The sequence below is a fragment of the Andrographis paniculata genome, unplaced genomic scaffold (assembly GCF_009805555.1).
Source record: "Andrographis paniculata isolate CXL003 unplaced genomic scaffold, ASM980555v1 Contig79END, whole genome shotgun sequence".
In the NCBI taxonomy this organism is placed as follows: domain Eukaryota; kingdom Viridiplantae; phylum Streptophyta; class Magnoliopsida; order Lamiales; family Acanthaceae; genus Andrographis; species Andrographis paniculata.
In genome coordinates this window covers 3,951,433-3,968,799 of record NW_026137616.1, presented here as the reverse complement: position 1 = coordinate 3,968,799, position 17,367 = coordinate 3,951,433, and the positions used below count along the sequence as shown (strand labels likewise).

General features: G+C 31.3%; 3 protein-coding genes and 1 non-coding gene across 4 annotated transcripts; all 4 read right to left on the bottom strand.

Moving 5' to 3' along the window:
• Nucleotides 1–7,087: 7,087 nt before the first annotated feature.
• On the bottom strand, nt 7,088–7,690 carry LOC127240522 (spermidine hydroxycinnamoyl transferase-like). The gene has a single exon (XM_051259241.1). It carries the CDS (start codon nt 7,688–7,690, stop codon nt 7,088–7,090), a length of 603 nt encoding a protein of 200 aa, XP_051115198.1.
• Nucleotides 7,691–8,971: 1,281 nt separating this feature from the next.
• LOC127240521 (spermidine hydroxycinnamoyl transferase-like) lies at nt 8,972–10,455 on the bottom strand. The gene is made up of 2 exons (XM_051259240.1): nt 10,445–10,455; nt 8,972–9,728 (listed from the first exon to the last, which is right to left on the bottom strand). Exons 1-2 carry the CDS (start codon nt 10,453–10,455, stop codon nt 8,972–8,974), a joined length of 768 nt encoding a protein of 255 aa, XP_051115197.1.
• An 875-nt stretch (nt 10,456–11,330) lies between these two features.
• Nucleotides 11,331–11,404, bottom strand: TRNAV-CAC (transfer RNA valine (anticodon CAC)). Its single transcript has one exon. It is a non-coding gene; the product is annotated as a tRNA-Val (tRNA).
• Nucleotides 11,405–11,582: 178 nt separating this feature from the next.
• On the bottom strand, nt 11,583–13,747 carry LOC127240747 (ferredoxin-thioredoxin reductase catalytic chain, chloroplastic). The gene is made up of 6 exons (XM_051259584.1): nt 13,424–13,747; nt 13,202–13,314; nt 12,787–12,836; nt 12,620–12,691; nt 11,955–12,015; nt 11,583–11,829 (listed from the first exon to the last, which is right to left on the bottom strand). The coding sequence occupies exons 1-6, from the start codon at nt 13,521–13,523 to the stop codon at nt 11,785–11,787; spliced, it is 441 nt and encodes a 146-aa protein (XP_051115541.1). The 5' UTR covers nt 13,524–13,747; the 3' UTR covers nt 11,583–11,784.
• Between the last annotated feature and the right edge of the window lie 3,620 nt (nt 13,748–17,367).

The window sequence follows — 17,367 nt, the reverse complement described above, 5'->3', positions numbered from 1 at the left end:
TTTGTCTCCCACGTGGATACAAACAAAATCAACCCACTATATTAACTTATCACTAATGAAGTAATAAATGTCAAAATTGGTTTGGGTTTGGGCTCTATGGCTTGAATTTGGGCCTATGCTTGAAAGATATATATAATATATCAAAGATGGGCCTTAGATTTGGGCCCGTGGGCTACACGGGCCAAGCCTAATAAATTAAATCTAATTTTAATTGAAGTCAATTATTGGATAAATGATCTTTTTTTTTTAAGCGATTTTATTTTTTTTCTCCTTTAGGATTTTCAGATATCAAAAAAAGCTTTTTTTGCAATCAAAATATCCTCAGAAAAATCTCTCTGTCTTTTAATTCGGTTCGCGGAATCTGCAATTCCGTTCAATCCGTTCTATCATAGGAGACGATCGGTGGCGGCCGAATTCGCTTCAAGAAAATTGTGTCCCACGCGAAGCTCGGATTTATCTGAATCTGATATCCGAAATCGTTATCAGATTTGGTGATTTGATTTTGTCGCCACGTCTCGGATTTGTTATTAATATTCCAACATACCCTTAGTGGTGAAATGATCTGAGGTAACCACGAGGTAGGAGGTAGATGCAACACTCTAAGCTTTGGCACCCGCCGAAATCGACACTGAAAAATGCTCGAAACTTGTCAGAAAACACTCACCGATATCACTCTCGGTGTGTTTGTTTGTTGGTTTGAGTTATTGGGTTTTGATTTTTTAATAGTGAAAAATTAAATTTTAATAGTTGTTTGATTTGATATAAATAGATAATGATGTGATGTTTTGAATATAAAATAAAAATTATAGTATAATATATATATATATATATAAAAAAGAAAAGTACCTATGTGGTTTGATATTTAAAAAAAAAAAAAAAAAAATTGAATAGTAAAAAGCTTATGTCAAATTCAGAAAAGAACGCAACCTCTATGTCTCATCTCCCTCGCAGATTCACTCTCTTGAAAACTGACTTCTTCTATTAAAATTCTCCCAAACTAATTTCTATATTTATATTTATAACTAAAACTACTCCAAAAAAAAATCAAACAAACTCACATTTGGGTTAGACTAATTGGACTTGGAACAAGGGATATGTATTAAGGGTTTGGGCTTAGGGTTTGGATTAAAAGAATTGTTTAAAAATATTTTTAATTATACAATAAAAAATAATACTCCTTCCGTTCCAAACAAAGTGCAATATTTACTTTTGGCACGAATTTTTAGGTGGGTAGTATTAAGTAGGATAATTTAGAAATTAAGTGATGTGATGGAGAAAAAAAATGTATATTTTATTTTTTTATTTAGATGATGTGAGTGGATAAAGTGATGGCAAAGGATTAAGTATGATTAATTATTTTCTATTTTGGAAATGTTGCAGGATGTTTGGGACATACAAAAAAATGTTGCAGGATGTTTGAGACGGAGGGAGTAGTAAATTAGGTATTAATAAAAGATAAAATAGTTTTTTTAATATTAATATTATCTATAAGAGAAAAATTAATAATATTTGATTATAACATTATTATATCAAATTTTATTTTATTTCAAAGTAAACACAATTAGTGCATGATCTTTTATATGGGTTTTTATGTGATTGTTTTGTACAGTTCATTCCAATTTACGATGTATATTAAATTTGTTTGGATTTCGTTTGCTTCAATTTAATTATTTCATCACAAATATAAGGCATTGTTGTATTTTTTTTTATAATTTTTATAATATTCATATATATTATTTTTTAACTATAATAAAGTTTAATAATGATATAAATAGTAAGATTTTTATTTTTTTTTTAAAAAAATTACATATTTATCGAATAGTTTTTTACATAATTTTTAATATAGAACATTTATATTCTATTATTTTATATAAAATTAACAATTCAATTTGAAATATTACTATTTTTGTATCTTATTAATATAAATTTTCATCCCTAAAGAAAATCATTTCAAAATAAAATACTAACTAAACAAATTCCAGTATAAACTATAAATTATTAAATAATATGCACATGGTTTACAGGACTAGTTATAATATTTTTAACTATTATGCACAGGAAAAGTTGAGGTTGCCAATTTCCATGCAATTTCGGTGTATTTATTTGTAAGATTTTAGTTTTAAATTTTGTTTTTAAATAAGAAAATTTTAAATTAAAATAGTTATTTGATATGATATAATTATAAATTGATGTGTTATTTAGAATATAAAATTAAATTTTAATATACTATAATAAATAAAAATAAATATTTTTGTTTGATATTTTGAATGAAAAAAATTGAAATTGTAAAATCAAGTACAAAATATTACAAGTAAATGATAAATAAGTACTATAGTAGTAGAGAAAAAACTGTACTTTGGAATTTTGATTGTAATAATCAATTTAAGTTAACAAAAATCTCAAAATTGATTTTTGGTGAGTTAGTAATGTATCATAGTCAATAAATTAATTAATAGAATTGTTTCAATTAATTGAAATTAATTATTACTCCCTTGGTGAAAAATGAAGTGCATAAGCTTCAAATGAAAAATCCTCATATTCACCGTTTGCTTGTACCAACTAAATATTGAATTTTCAGGTAGTACACTCTTTTTTAACTTTGCATATTTGGATAACGATTCTTAGTTAATTGACAGTGGAGCTACTTGTCATATATGCATATCATATTTAAAATAGTATACTATATGGTTGCCTTTAAATACAATCTCCTATCCATAAGTGCTTTATTAATACTTAATAGTCTATCTGCAAACTCACCTGACATTTGTGAAATTCAGGACCCGAGCTATAAAAAACTTTTGGCAATTGGAAAATAAGAAAACAACCTTTACATTTTAACTAAAGAGGTCTTCCCTACCAATGAATTTACCTCAGCCCTCACATCACATCAACAAAAGAATCACTACTTTGGCATAGAAGGTTTGGCAATGAATTTTATGCTACATGTAATTTTGAACTTGTGCATATGAATTTATGGAGATTTTACATAACACTCATCATGAGTGGATGTCACTATTTCTTAACCGTTATGAATAACCACTAACGAGCTACTTGGACATATCTCATACCAAACAAGCAAAATATTTTTTGAATTATTGAAAACTTTATCCTCTATATCCAAACACATTTCAATCACACCATTAAAAGAATCAGGACCAATAATTGTACTGAATTCCTAAACCAACACTGTAAACTGATATATCAAAGATTTTGCATTGAGTATCACCATTCATGCCCTTACAATCCACAACAAAATGGTAGAGTTGAGATAAAAACATAAACACTTTCTTCAATTAACCAGAACCTTGCTATTTCATGCAAACTTGCCCTCAAGATTTTGGGGTGAAGCCCTCTTACATGTTACCTACATCCTTAACAGACTACCATATTATGTGGCTGGTCTACTTTTTATGAAAAACTTTACTTCACCACACCTTATCTATCCAATTTCAAAGTATTTGGATGCTTATGTTATGTTGTCAATAATAAATCTACTAAAATCAAACTTAATTCAAGAGCCTACAAGTGTTTGTTTCGTGGTTTCCCAGTTGGCCAAAAGGGTTTTAAGCTATATGATATATAAAGCAAGAAGTGTCTTACTGTTAGAGACGTTGTCTTCTATAAAAATGAGTTTCTTACCAATCTTATGTTAATCCCGCACTTCCTACACCACCTAACACTGACCTGGCATATCCAAACCAGCCTCCCTCCAATTACCTACTAGGCACACCCATTTTGCAACCAACACCCAATCCAACTATCATCCAAAACACAGAACCTCAAAAACTGCCATCTATTACACCATCTTCATCACTCATCCACCCAAACACATCATCATTTTGCCTTGATTCCAAAGCCAAAACTCCCATATCTAACCCTACATCCACTCAATAAACACAAGACATGATCCGGCCTTTAGTCCTTTCCTATCTGTTCCAACCAAATTACTGAAAAATCGACTTGGATGACAAATTATGTCAGCCCTCTTACCATCTCGCTTTTCAACTATAACCCATCATCTTTATGTATTTGGCATAGTGTTTTTTCTATTGATATGCAAGAATCAACATCCTATGTTCAAGCTCACAAAGATGCTGCTTAGAGAGCTGCAATGGAGGAAGATTTTGAAGCTTTACACAGGAACAATACGTGGGAGGTCACTACCTTGCCCAAATGAGCAAAGCATATCTTATGTATATGGGTGTATAGAATTAAAATAAATGTTGATGAAGGAGTGCGAAAATTCAAAGCTCGGCTTGTCGCCAAAGGATACTTACAGATTCCAATGAAAGATTATACAGAATCATTTGCACCGGTTACTAAAAGTGTGACAATGAAGATGTTCTTGGCAATAGCTTCCACCAAGCATTGGAAAGTTCACAAACTTGACGTGAATAATGCATTCCTGCATTGCTGCATTAAAGAGGAAATTTATATGACACCACCCAAGGAAGTCACATACCTCCAAAGAAAGTATGCAAGCTGAAAAAATCCCTCTGTGGACTCAAGCAAGCTCCTAGGTAATAGTACAAGCAATTTGATGCCAAGATTGTTATGACTTTCAACAATCCACATATGATCACCGTTTGCTCACACTATATCGTGGTCTTTGCTTTATTGCCTTGTTGGTGATATCGATGACATTCTTCTCACCGGAACTGACTTTATGGAAATCAAAACAGTCAAGGAATTCCTTCATCAGGAGTTTACTATTAAAAATCTTGGAGAGACTGATATGTTCCTTGGTATTCCGAGTATGCCGTTTTTATCTCGGTGTCTCCTTTTGACATCCTCATGTTCATAGACGGAAAATATTCTTTTTTTAGTTTTTAAAAAATAAAATTTATATATTATTTTTTCCCTTGTTACATCATTTTTAATATCTATAATATATTCTATTAATTTAGAAAAGTCAATATTTAACACAAAATATTATTTTTTTTATATTATCGAAATAAATTTTTATATAAAAAAATTGAACCGCCAATTTGGACTAATATCAACGGTTAACAATTTAAAATATATTAAAACCCAAATAATACCATAAAAGATCAAAACCGACTACATAATTTCGTCCTTCCTAACCTCGAAACCTAGTTCTGTCACTGCTCAGAATGGTTTTCCAAGTTCGGTGTCTCCTTCTGACATCCTCACGATGGTTTTCCAGATGCGTGGTTGTGTGTAGCGTTTCTGCCATGAAATCATGCACTGAAGGAAGTATGCCCGACTCTGCTATTCCTGTTGTTTCCACGGCTTTGGAGGTCTCCGTTTCCATATCTATATATATATTCGGCTGGAGCAATCTGAGCAATTGCTCAGAGCCTCTACTTCGATAGGACGCATATTTTTTATTTGATTTTACGATTATGAGATATATTATAATTTAATTTAAATTTTATCCTTTATTTTTCTAACTATTATCCAATCTAATTTTTAATTCTAGAATTAATTTATAACCTAAATTTTCTAAAATTAAATCTATCTTCCTCACCTTTAGAATTTATAAATATTTTTAGAGTGCATTATTATTATTAGATATATTAATTATTAAACTTTAATTTAAATTTTATCTCATTTTTTTTTAACAATTATTTAATGCCGTTCTAATTTTAATAAACTCTAACTATAATTTTTCTAAAATTAATCTCAAATCCAATTATAATTTTAATAAATTCTAACCAATTTTTTTAAAAAATTAATCATATATTCTTTGCCTTTAGAATTTATAGTTATTATTATTGAATTATTGGTTTTAATATTCTAGATAGTGTGAAATGTTATAATAGTCGATATGTATCGCAAACTAGGCCCCCCAATCAACTTCATACCAGCAAACACACACACACACATATATATATATATTTATGGAGTCTAATATTTATTTTTTTGCTCGAAGCCTTGAAAATATCTGAGACAGCCCTGTATAATATATACAGGTATACGTATATAATTGTATTTGATTACTGGCAATGCTCAGAACTTGTTTGAAGATTCTCGTCAATCTCTTAATCGGTTGCAATTTCAAAGTGCAAGTTAAGAAGGATTCGCGAGCGTAGAGGTTATTACTCCTCACTCTTAATTTCCATCTTGGATGATCTTATTTAATATGAGAACGATTAGGGTGCTGAATTAAAAAATTAGAACCGTATTGATTTTTTAAATCAACATCCGTAATATATATACAAACAACACACAGTCTTATTATGATGTTGTTTATTTATATAATTATAGCGTGTTGTATAACAGTGGTGTGTTGAAATCAATTAGGTCATCTTCAACCCATCAACTCCATTTATAAAGTGCTACGGTAATTTCTCCAACCATAACTCTATTTTTCACTATAATTTTTCAAATATTCAATTTTTCCTATTATTTTAAACAACTTTTTATTTTTATAATTTAAAATAATTTTTTTTAAATTTAGAAAAAAAAAATTAAAAAAAGAAGGAAGCAACGCCATTTTTTGGCATTGCACTGTAGCATCCAAATCATTTTTTGGCATTGGATTTGGCGTCGGTTGGATCCAACCCAGCGCCATTAATGGCGCTGGGTTGGATCCAACCCAGCGCCATTAATGGCGCTAGGTTGGAGATGCCCTTAGTATTTGTGCTATATAAGACTATAACATGTGTTGTCAGTTCATGTGTTATATTTGTATTGTTGGTTCATACTTACAAATATATTGTATAACAGTACATGGTGTGTTGAAATCAAATATTGATTGTGCTGTATAAACTATAGTATGTGCTGTATTTGTATTATATGACGGTGTGGTGTCGGCAATAACACCGTGTGTTATCTAACAACATACCGTGTGTTGTGGTGCGTTGTCAACACATTGCTGAATTTTAAAACTCAGCACTGTAGCCGTAGTCCTGATTGCGATCCAACATGAAAAGGCAATAGCACTTGGTAGTCTTGAAGCTTTCTAGTGATAATAATAGAATTTTTACCATGGAGGAAGGGGTATATAATAGTAATACTATCATTTTCCTTAAGGGTCTGTTTGGTTTGCAATTGTTACCCAAAACATGATAATGCTCCATAATTTTATTGAATTGAAATCCAATAAGAGGATAAGATTAGATTAATATTGAAGGAAGAAGTCGGTAAAAGGTTGAATATGACTGTCCTGAAGGCAGACAACCACAACAACAGATCCAGATCTCGCTTTATCGTTCTGAATCAAGCACTCCCCTGCATGTCCGTACTCAACCGGGACTACGGAAGCCTCCTTCCCCCACCCGAAGTCCACGCCCTCCAGCTCCAGCGTCAGCCAGCTCGTCACCAGCACTTTCCGCCGACTCATCTGCTCCTGCTCCTGGTCTTGGAAGCAGCTCAAATCCTGGACCCCCTTGAGAAAACCGCACGTGTTCTCCAGGTACTCACCGTCTACCTTCTTCAGAGCTTCCCGGAGCTTCCCCGCCGCCTGCCCCAGCGGCTGCGACACCAGCTGCCCGGAGGCGCAGCAGGCTACCACGTCCAGCACGGCGTTGCCCAGATAGGACTTGGGCAGCCCGATACGACTCCGAAATTCAACAGACATTCCGAGGCGAATCTCCTTGCCGCCGTCGCCGGCCCAGGCCCTGGCGGCGCACCGCCATATGTGCGCTGCTATGGCCTCGAAACGAGTCAACGGTGAATTCACTCGTCCCTCGTTAGCTTTGCTTCTCAAAGCTTCGACCTGCATGCAAACATTATTATTATTATTATTATTATTATTATTATTATTATTATATTCTAGGCTCTTGTGAAATTATTACGAAGTAAATATATAAGAAAACATTATATTTTTATTATAATTTTTTGAAATAACAAATGAACCATTAAAATATTTTTAACATCAAAAGAAATATATATTATAGCTTTCAGGGTAAAATATACTCTAAAAATATATACAAATAATTATAAAGTCACTAATAAAAAAGTAATGTTAAGGTACATCTTATATAATTAATTTTTATTTTTTTTACACAAGAACAATTGAATATTAATAAATATTATAGAAAAATTAATTTAGATATTTTTTCTGGAGAAATAAATATAAATAATTTTTTATATGTATCGCAAAATATAAGTAATTGTTATAATAGATTAATGTACAAATATATAGAATTTATACAAATTATTAGTCCTTTGTTTCTAATGATGATAGAAAGCAAAAAAAGAAACTGAGCAATAAAATGCATTGATTATTTTTATTTTGTATTATCTAACGCATAAAAGAAAAAGAAAAAAAAAAATGAAAAAAAGTCTTCTTCATTAAAAAGAAATTCAAAACAAAAAATACTATAATTGTTGTCTCCTAATAAAAAAATAAATAAATATAATCATTTTATATTAAATACTGTAATACTCCATACAAAATTATTTTTGAAATAAAAATATTATAGATATATATGTATTTGTTATTTCTTATATTATTTTCCTCTACCTCTAAAAATATATATTTGCTTTTGGCATTCAACTAAAAAAATATTAAAATTTTATTAATAATCATTGATAACATTTAATAGTATAAATATATTCACTCAAATATGTATATGCTCATTTTTCTTTTTAGATTGACATCAAAAAATATTTTTAAGTAAAAAAATTATTCCATTTTTGTACTGCTTTTTAATGCAAAAGGAAAAATTAACAATTATTATTCACTTTTATTAAAATTTGTGTCTGATCAAATGAGCACATATTTGAACGACGGTGGAAGTATGTTTTACTAAAATAAAATGTAATAGTAAAATTATATAAATATAAAATATAATATTTTTTAAAAAAATATATATACTATATTTTCTTATAATTTTTATATTACTAATGTCTCATAACTTATATTTAAAAAATATATATATTTTAAATTAAAACACAAATAAACACACCCTCTGTTACAAAAAAACATTCCCTTTTTTATTAAAGGAAAATAAATAATCATAAAGGAAAATCTTATATTTGTTGTTTTTCTTTTATATTTTTAACTCTTCTTAACTGCTTTAAAAATGTTAGGCACCTGAGATTGTGTGATCTTAAAGGTAGCTCTTTTGCAAGAGGGCGGCGGCGGCGAGGAAGTAATAATAGTTTTGGCCTCTAATTTCTCATCAAACAAATCGTCGAACTCCACTGGCCTCACCGGCGACTGCACATTCCCCAAATTGACGAGCACTTTCCGATCGACGAACGGCGCCATCTCCATCGCCTCTCCTCTCGAAACTCTGGCCCACTGCCGTATAAAATTAGCGGCAGCGATTCCATCCACCACCGCATGCGACATGGCAACTCCGACGGAGACGCCGCCGCAGGCGAACCTGGTGACCTGCGCAACCAGCAGCGGGTACTCTGCCGCCGCCGTCGTCTTGAAGTCCACGGAGGGGACGAGCGGTCGGAGGTCGGAATCCGCCAGGTCCTTAACGGCGGAGGCGGATTCCGCCTCCGCAAGGAGGATGCCGGCGGCATTGCAGTGGATCTGGTAGCGGCCGGGGCGGTCGGCGCGGCTGAGACGACCGGCGAGGGGGTAGAAGGCGACGAGGGATTTGGACAAGGAGGCTTTGAGGGTTTGGAAGACGGAAGTACGGAATTCCGGCGGCGGCGGATCGTAGAAATGGACGGTGGGGACGTGGGCGAGGCTGCCGACGAGGTCCAAGTCGGATAAGGGTATGAAGCCGGAATACGTCGGCTCGGCTGGCTTCACTAGAAGCCGGCTTGTCACTGTCACCTTCATAATTTTTAGATCACTTCAAGTTGAGATTTAGCCTTTTCGTATTTCAATTCCTGCATGGAAATATATATATATATATATATAAAATCACTAAGCCGTTATTGGGAATTTATTAGCATTGATCCAATCCATACATAATTAAATATTAGATAATATGATGATGTTTGAATATTAATTATTATTTTCAATATAGTACAAATTAAAAAAAAATTACAAAAATATTTAACGTCTTATAATATTAATAGAAGAACATTTATAAAGATATTTTTAATATTAATAAAATGACGCAAAAGGTAAATATGACCTTAGAGGCTGACTGGAGAGAGTATAAAATATTAATATGTATTATATTTATTTATTAATGTATTAATTTTTCTCATAAAATTTACAACAGAAATTCTTATGTGTTATAGACATGTTTTTTTTTATATATATAAAAAATAATTAAAAATGGATATTTAATATTATAAAATAGGTTTCTAAATACGCTAATTTGAATATTTTTTATATTACCACATCCACTGTTTTATTTTTTTAAATGATTAAACTGATTAATGAAATTCATAATCACTCACAATTTTCTGTTTGTGGTTCTGTTTCCCAAATAATCAACACAAAATTTTGAAATAAAATATTAAGAAAATCTGTTAATTAGCACAGCACAGATTATAACAAATAATCAAGTAATAAATAAATAGATAAATAGCAGCGGCAACAATGAGTATGACCAACCACCCATGCATGCACGTAATCTTTTCCAAGGCATATTTAATCAACTGAAATAATTGCACATACATATATATATGAATTAAATTTATTAAAAACGCAGCCGGTCAAACTCTCTATTAATAAATAAATACTTTCGATGTTACTTGGGTAATTTGATTCTAGGGATCTCAACGGGGGGGGGGGGGGGGGGTTCGGGATGGATTCTGAAGGCCCGAGACCCGCCCTGCTATAAAATATTAGGCTTTGAGATCCGCCCCATCCCGCTTTCATCCGGCTTCAGGACCCGTCTTGCCCCGAACACGGAGGGTTCGGGGCCAATCAGACAAACCCGTTTTTTTTTTTAAATATATAATAATAAATCTTTTTTTAACAATTGAATACTAAAACAAATAGCATTAAAAGCACAAAAAAAATCTAAAAAGAATCAAATATTGATCCATAAAAATAAGATAAATAAATAAATAATATATTTTTATTATATAAATATACATATATTAGGTATAATAATTTTAAAAAATTATTTGGAGCAGGCGACTAATTGAAATTTATATTTAAAATTGTTTAAGTAAATAAATGATATATTTTTATCATATAAATGTACATATATATTAGTTATAATAATTTTAAAAAATATCCGGGTTCGGGTCCGAATCGGGATCCGAATTGGGGCGGGTTTTTAGTAAAACCTGTAACCCGCCTCGAACTCGGCCGGATTTAAAATTTTAAGTCTACAACCCGCTCCGAAACATATTATTTAGACCCGAACCCGCCCCATTAAAAGCGGATTCGAGTCTGACCCGCCCCATTTGACATCCCTAGTTCATTTGTTTGGATAACGATCACAATTGTAGGAAAATTTAGAAAAAAAATAAAAATTAAAAAGAGATAATGTCTGAGCCCGGGTTCGAACCGGGGACCTCTAGTGTGTGAGACTAGCGTGATAACCAACTACACCACCCAGACCGGTTGATTCAATATCTCACTAAGTTAATATATACTTGTTGAAAAGGTCCCTAACAACTTCAAAACCATATGAATTAACATTAACAACTAATAAAAATTGCTACATATGTATCAGATAAATCTTTCCCAATTTTGTAAAAAAAAATTTACAAGGGACCAAAATGATAATGGATGATGCTACATGCGAACATTTGTCTCTTTATTTTGATATTCTTTTAAAAACATTGAAAAATTCATCAAGGGATTTGGTAAGTTTAGTAACACTGTATTATTTGCAATAGAGTGGTAGTAGTAATGAGTGATATTTGATACAAAGCCACTTTAAAGACATACAAAAAAACACTGCACTGTCAACAATGGCGGATGGATCATTTCCCCCCTCACATACTTGCTGTTGTTTCTCTGATCTCTTCCATTGTAATGCCCTGCACACGGCACTCGACCCAACGGTAAGTAAAGATTTTGATCGAACAAACACAATGCCCGGATATCATATACAAAGATTTCTTTACATGATGGGTGTTTGGAAGAGATAGGCATTCGACATTACCTGTTCTTGGCCGGCAAAGTCATTGTCGGGTGTTAGAAAAAGCATGCAGTGGCATTCCTTCCTGCCGAGGCAAAAAAACAAACAAAGCAAACCAAGAACATAAGATTATTGTCAATGAGTGATCAAATCAACAAACAACTCTTTTTGAGACTTAAGATTGAAATTTGTTGTTCATTGAACGCATATCTAGAACTTGGTCTTACAAAAAATGGCCTTTCGAAAGATGAAGGTTACAAGAATTGCCGCAACTAAAAAATCAGCACAAAAAGAGACAGCACAGCACACGCATACATATCTATTATACTGTCACCCATCAAATCTAACGACTAATATCCAATTCCTCAAGCAAGAATGCAATAATCGATCAATATGAACTTCCAACACAATTAGACATGGAAAAAAGCAACATCATGCGGTACCAGACGTTTCATCTAATGACTAATAGTAATATCCCAATTTCTCAAGCAAGAATGCAAGAAATGATCAAGGTGATCTTCCTTACCAATAAGACATGGAAAAAAGCAACATCATTCGGTAACAGGCATTACATCAAACGACTAATGTCCCAATTTCTTGAGAAAGAATGCAAGGAACGATCAATGTGATCTTCCAAACCAATAAGACATGGAAAAAAGCAACATCATTTGGTACCAGGCATTACATACCTCTCTCTCATAGGAACACAGGGACAGTTCCAAAAACCCTGCTGTGCCTCGGCAGGTTTATCATCATAGTGCCTATAACCAAAACCAAACAAAAAACATTTGTTTTGCAGACAGGAGTCGAAAAAGAATTTCCCAAACAACAGAAGACTTTACCGAATGATAATTACCTACAAGGGCAGAGGGGTGCCCCCAATGTATCCTTGTGTTCTGCCAATCCCTGTAACAATGAAAACATACATAAACAACACGATCCATTTGCTGCTTTCGAGTAATGAATTTTTTTGCAGATTAGCCTATGACTAAACAACATTCCCAAATTGTTTGGCAAGAACATATAAACAAACAAGAAAATTAGAACAGTGAACATTAACTATATTATTCCTTTAGGAGTTGGAAATGTTCAGTTGTTTCTTCAGCTTAATGATTTTCATTTTTATGTTTTTTCAATCCAAACTTGTAGACAAAAATTAAATCAAATTCTTACTTCACAAGAGAAAAAATTCGTTAGTGATGTTTGCCACCAAAGAAACAGATAAAATGAAACATGAAAATGTAACGAGCAAATAAGAAAGGAATGAATACCTTGATAACAACGGATGTCACACTTTTATCAACGCAGAAATAAGTGCCCGACCTCCGCGCATACTGCTCCGAGAATTTCCTCATTATTTCCACTGATTTCTCCGTCGGTTCAGCTGCAATAGAGCTCAATCAATTAATTCTGTACTGTTTCCCTTCCGAAAGTCTATGAGAAGAATTATTTTATTGCAAAAGAAACAAAAAGAGGGGTAATTCTGACGTTACTTTTAGCCGAAATAGCGCGGCGGCGACGCGAAGGCGCGGGAGGTGCAGCGATTGGAACGGCGATGGCGCCGTACGAGGAGGAAGCTTGGAGTGCTCTCATGGCGGAAAATATCGAGCCGATATACTATCCAATTTACAAGACTCGAAATTCTCTAGTCGCCACCGAAATTACCTATCCAAGTGGAGACGATTGTGCGAAATCTTGGTAGATTTTTATTGCTTGGCAAGCAACGAGCGCTGAGAACCACTCGTTTGCAGAAAACGGCCCACAGAGTTGAGAATTCCAATCCCAAATCGACAAATATCGCAATCCAAATTAGGGTTTTTGAGTCAGTTTTTCATTTTCGAAGAGGTACGCTACGCTACGCCTTTGATTCAAAACGACAGCGTATCAATGCCTTTATTTACTCGACGCAGCACATTGGATTGCAGTTCAGACCAATACTAATAACTAATTACGGGTGGTTTAGTTTCAATTTTAAATTGGAAGTTAAGTTGATTATAATCTTTTTATTTAATTAATATAAATTTATGATATAATAATTTTTATGTTTTGTTGATATATTTTTTTATTTAATTTGTCTTATTATAATATACAATAGTTAATATTTATCAATTTTAAATATATTTAATAAATATAAATTAATGTAATTAAATTTAATATATTATATGCAAAATTTATTTAATTCTTTAATTTTTATATTATCTCAATAAAAAAATATTTTACATATATTTAAAAATATTTATGTTTTTATAAAATTAGTTTATTTTAATGATAAATAAATAATTTTTTTTATTTATTTCTATTATATAAAATTTTATCCTCAAATTATATTTATATTATATACTTCTTTCGTCTATCAATGAAAAATACATATTTGTAATTTTTTGTTATCTCATAACCAAGTCCTTACATTTTTTCGCAAATAATTTTACTTTACCATCAAATCATTATTTTTACATAAAAAAAAAAGTAAGGACAAAATTATATTTACACTACTTTTAATTACCAATTACAATTAAAATACTACTTCTTCCGTCATTCAATTATGTGCTCATTTGACCGGACACGGATTTTAAGAAAAATATGTAAGAATAAAAATTTTTACTTTTTGGTAAAAAATAATGGTATTCTTTTACTAAAAAAAAAAGAGAATAAATTTAAATGATAACCAAAAAAGGAAAGTGAGAATAGATTTGAACGACGGAGGAAGTATTATTTTTGTAACTCCGCACTAAAAGTAAATTTATACTTTGTCACCGGACGGAGGAAATATATTTTATTGAGATAAAATATTTAAATATATAAATACATATTCTAAATTTATTTTAATCATATATTTCCTCCGTCTCATATTTATCTATCAATTTATATTTTGTACGGAATTTTAGGAATATTAGTATTATATTGAGATATAATAGAAATAAAGGTAAAAAGACTAAACTAAATTTATTAGTATGGTATGATATAAAGGTAATGACATTTATATAATATATTGTAAATTGAAATAATATTTGTAATATTAAGTATATAGTACACTTACTTAAAATAAATAAATATTTTATTATGAAACAGACCAAAATAAAATAATAGAGAAATTATTAAGGGACAAAAAAATATATTAATTTTTATTTTAAAAATACTAAGAGGATCACATAGAAAGTAATAAATAAGATAAGATCTTACTCTTCTATTATTAATATATTAAATTACATTATTTTAAAAATTGTATCATTGAAGAAAAATGTCAATTATTTCAAAATAGAGAGAGTACATATGATTTTAAAAAAATAAATTAAAATATATACCCTATTAAAATATTTTAATTAGTTATATTTGATCGGTAATTTAAAATTAATTTGAAATGAAGTATTTATCTGAAATTAAATACTATCCTCTCTCAAGAGGATCTCATTTATTTTTTTACGTCACTGTACTTAATATTAAAAATATTCTTATTTTATATAATTTACTCTACATATATTATTTTATATGTATTATAAAAAATTAATAGATATATTTTTTTATCATTTTTGTTTGGGGGTTCGGATTTTAAGTTGGGATTTGAATAGTAAAAATTTTTAATTTGAATAGTTGTATGATGTGATATAAATAGGTGTTGATGTGATGATTTAAATGTAAAATTAATTTTCAAAATAATATAATTTGAACAGGTATGTTGCTGCTTCTTAGGATGAATTCCTATTGCGTTTATAGGAGTGAGAAAGGGATGTGTCTATTTTCATATAAAACAACATTTGAATTAAATATTTTGTAAAATTAATGAGTTTGTTTAATTTTTAATTGAGGGTGGTCACTTGATTTCAGTTTTTATTTAAATAATATTTTAATTTGATATTTTATGAAAAAAATAATATGTTATTATAGAACATCGTGAAAGCTAAATTTTATATTTGTGTCTGAAATACAAACCAAACATATTCTCTCTATATATATATAAAGTAATAAAATAAAATAGAAAATAGAAAATAACTGAATAAAATTTAAGTTTGGGTATTATTTTCATTTTTATTTATATGTGAAAGAAAAATAAATTAATAATAATTGATAGATAAATTTAAGTTTTATTTATAATTTTTTTGTTGGACATATCAATTTTTCATTAATGAAAATGGGTGGAATTTACGGTAGATAGATGTTCTTCTAGAAACACATTTTTAATAGAATAATAATAATAATAAAATATATATATCTTTCAGCCACGTGTTATTATTTCATTAGTGGAAGTTGAAGGATTTGGTGGAAGTTGAAGAATTTGACAGTAACAGTTTACGCAGTTCTAGAAACATCTTTTTAATAGTATATAAAAATAAAAAAAAGCGAAGACAAATAAATAAATAATAGCGTTGCGATTTACAATAGATTAGGATTTCCGAGCCTCCTCCCTAGTCCTCCTTTTTCTCTTGTTTGTGTTAGTGAGTAGGGTTTTTGAGCCAACCTTGCTAGTTTTGCTTGATTTTGATTTGTTTTTCTTGAATTGGAGCTATGGACGAGGAAAAGGTGTTAGAGGGTTGAACTAAGAATAGATTACAGCACATAACGGTGGGATTGGGATTGTGGCTCTGAGTGACCATAAATTAGCTTTGGGAATGAATCGATGTAGCGGGAGATAGCTCTGAGCCAAATGTTGTTTCCATGATACATATATCTTTCTATTCCGATCAATAATATGTAATCATCCTTCCTTAATTACCTTTTGCACTGCATTTTGAAACGCGATACAATTTCCAATTTTGTGGCCGAAAATTCAAGTCATTTACAAAAAAATCTTCCTCAGATGGAATCCTATGTCATTCCTTTAGCCGAAGTTGTTTTTCCTTCATTAAATATTTGAATTTTTTTTCCGATTTTGCAATATCGAACGTGTATTGCCCTTTAGGAGTGACTTATTTTTTCTTCGAGGCTTTTGAAGTGGGCCATGTATACGTTTTTTCTTGCGTGAATTTAGCAAGGCATTCGTCGTAGGTATCCTTATCGGAAGGTGGTTCATTGTCCTTTTCTTGAATAAAGTTGGATGCTTGATGTGCACGCTACTATCGAGAAGCTTGTGTTTCGTGATGCAGCTGTTCAGCCTTTAATGCCTTTGACATCAATTGACAAGATCATAATATTTTTGCAATGCATGTTTCTCCCAATTTCTCCCGTAAATAGGGCACATATTATCGATTGCGGTTTTTACCCTGAGCATGTTTGAAACATTCAAAAACTACTCTACGGACTCATCAACCCTCTGCCGCATACTTGTAAAGTCTGAGACTATAATCTCTAACGAAAGGCCCTTTCCAACTCGGCCCATAAACAAATAAAATTGGACGCAGCGTGACATACCAGCTAAATGCAAGGCCTGTTAAGGATAGAGAAAATAATTATAATTTGAACCAATTGCTGCTTCCAAACTCACCGCCGTTTTGCGCGGTGGAGT

Coding starts and splice junctions, on each gene's coding strand:
- LOC127240522 (XM_051259241.1), bottom strand. CDS start 7,690: ATGCAGGTCGAAGCTTTGAGAAGCAAAGCTAACGAGGGACGAGTGAAT.
- LOC127240747 (XM_051259584.1), bottom strand. CDS start 13,523: ATGAGAGCACTCCAAGCTTCCTCCTCGTACGGCGCCATCGCCGTTCCA. Junction 12,837..13,201: donor TGACATCCGTTGTTATCAAG/GTATTCATTCCT, acceptor TCATTGTTACAG/GGATTGGCAGAACACAAGGA. Junction 11,830..11,954: donor ACTTTGCCGGCCAAGAACAG/GTAATGTCGAAT, acceptor TGCCGTGTGCAG/GGCATTACAATGGAAGAGAT.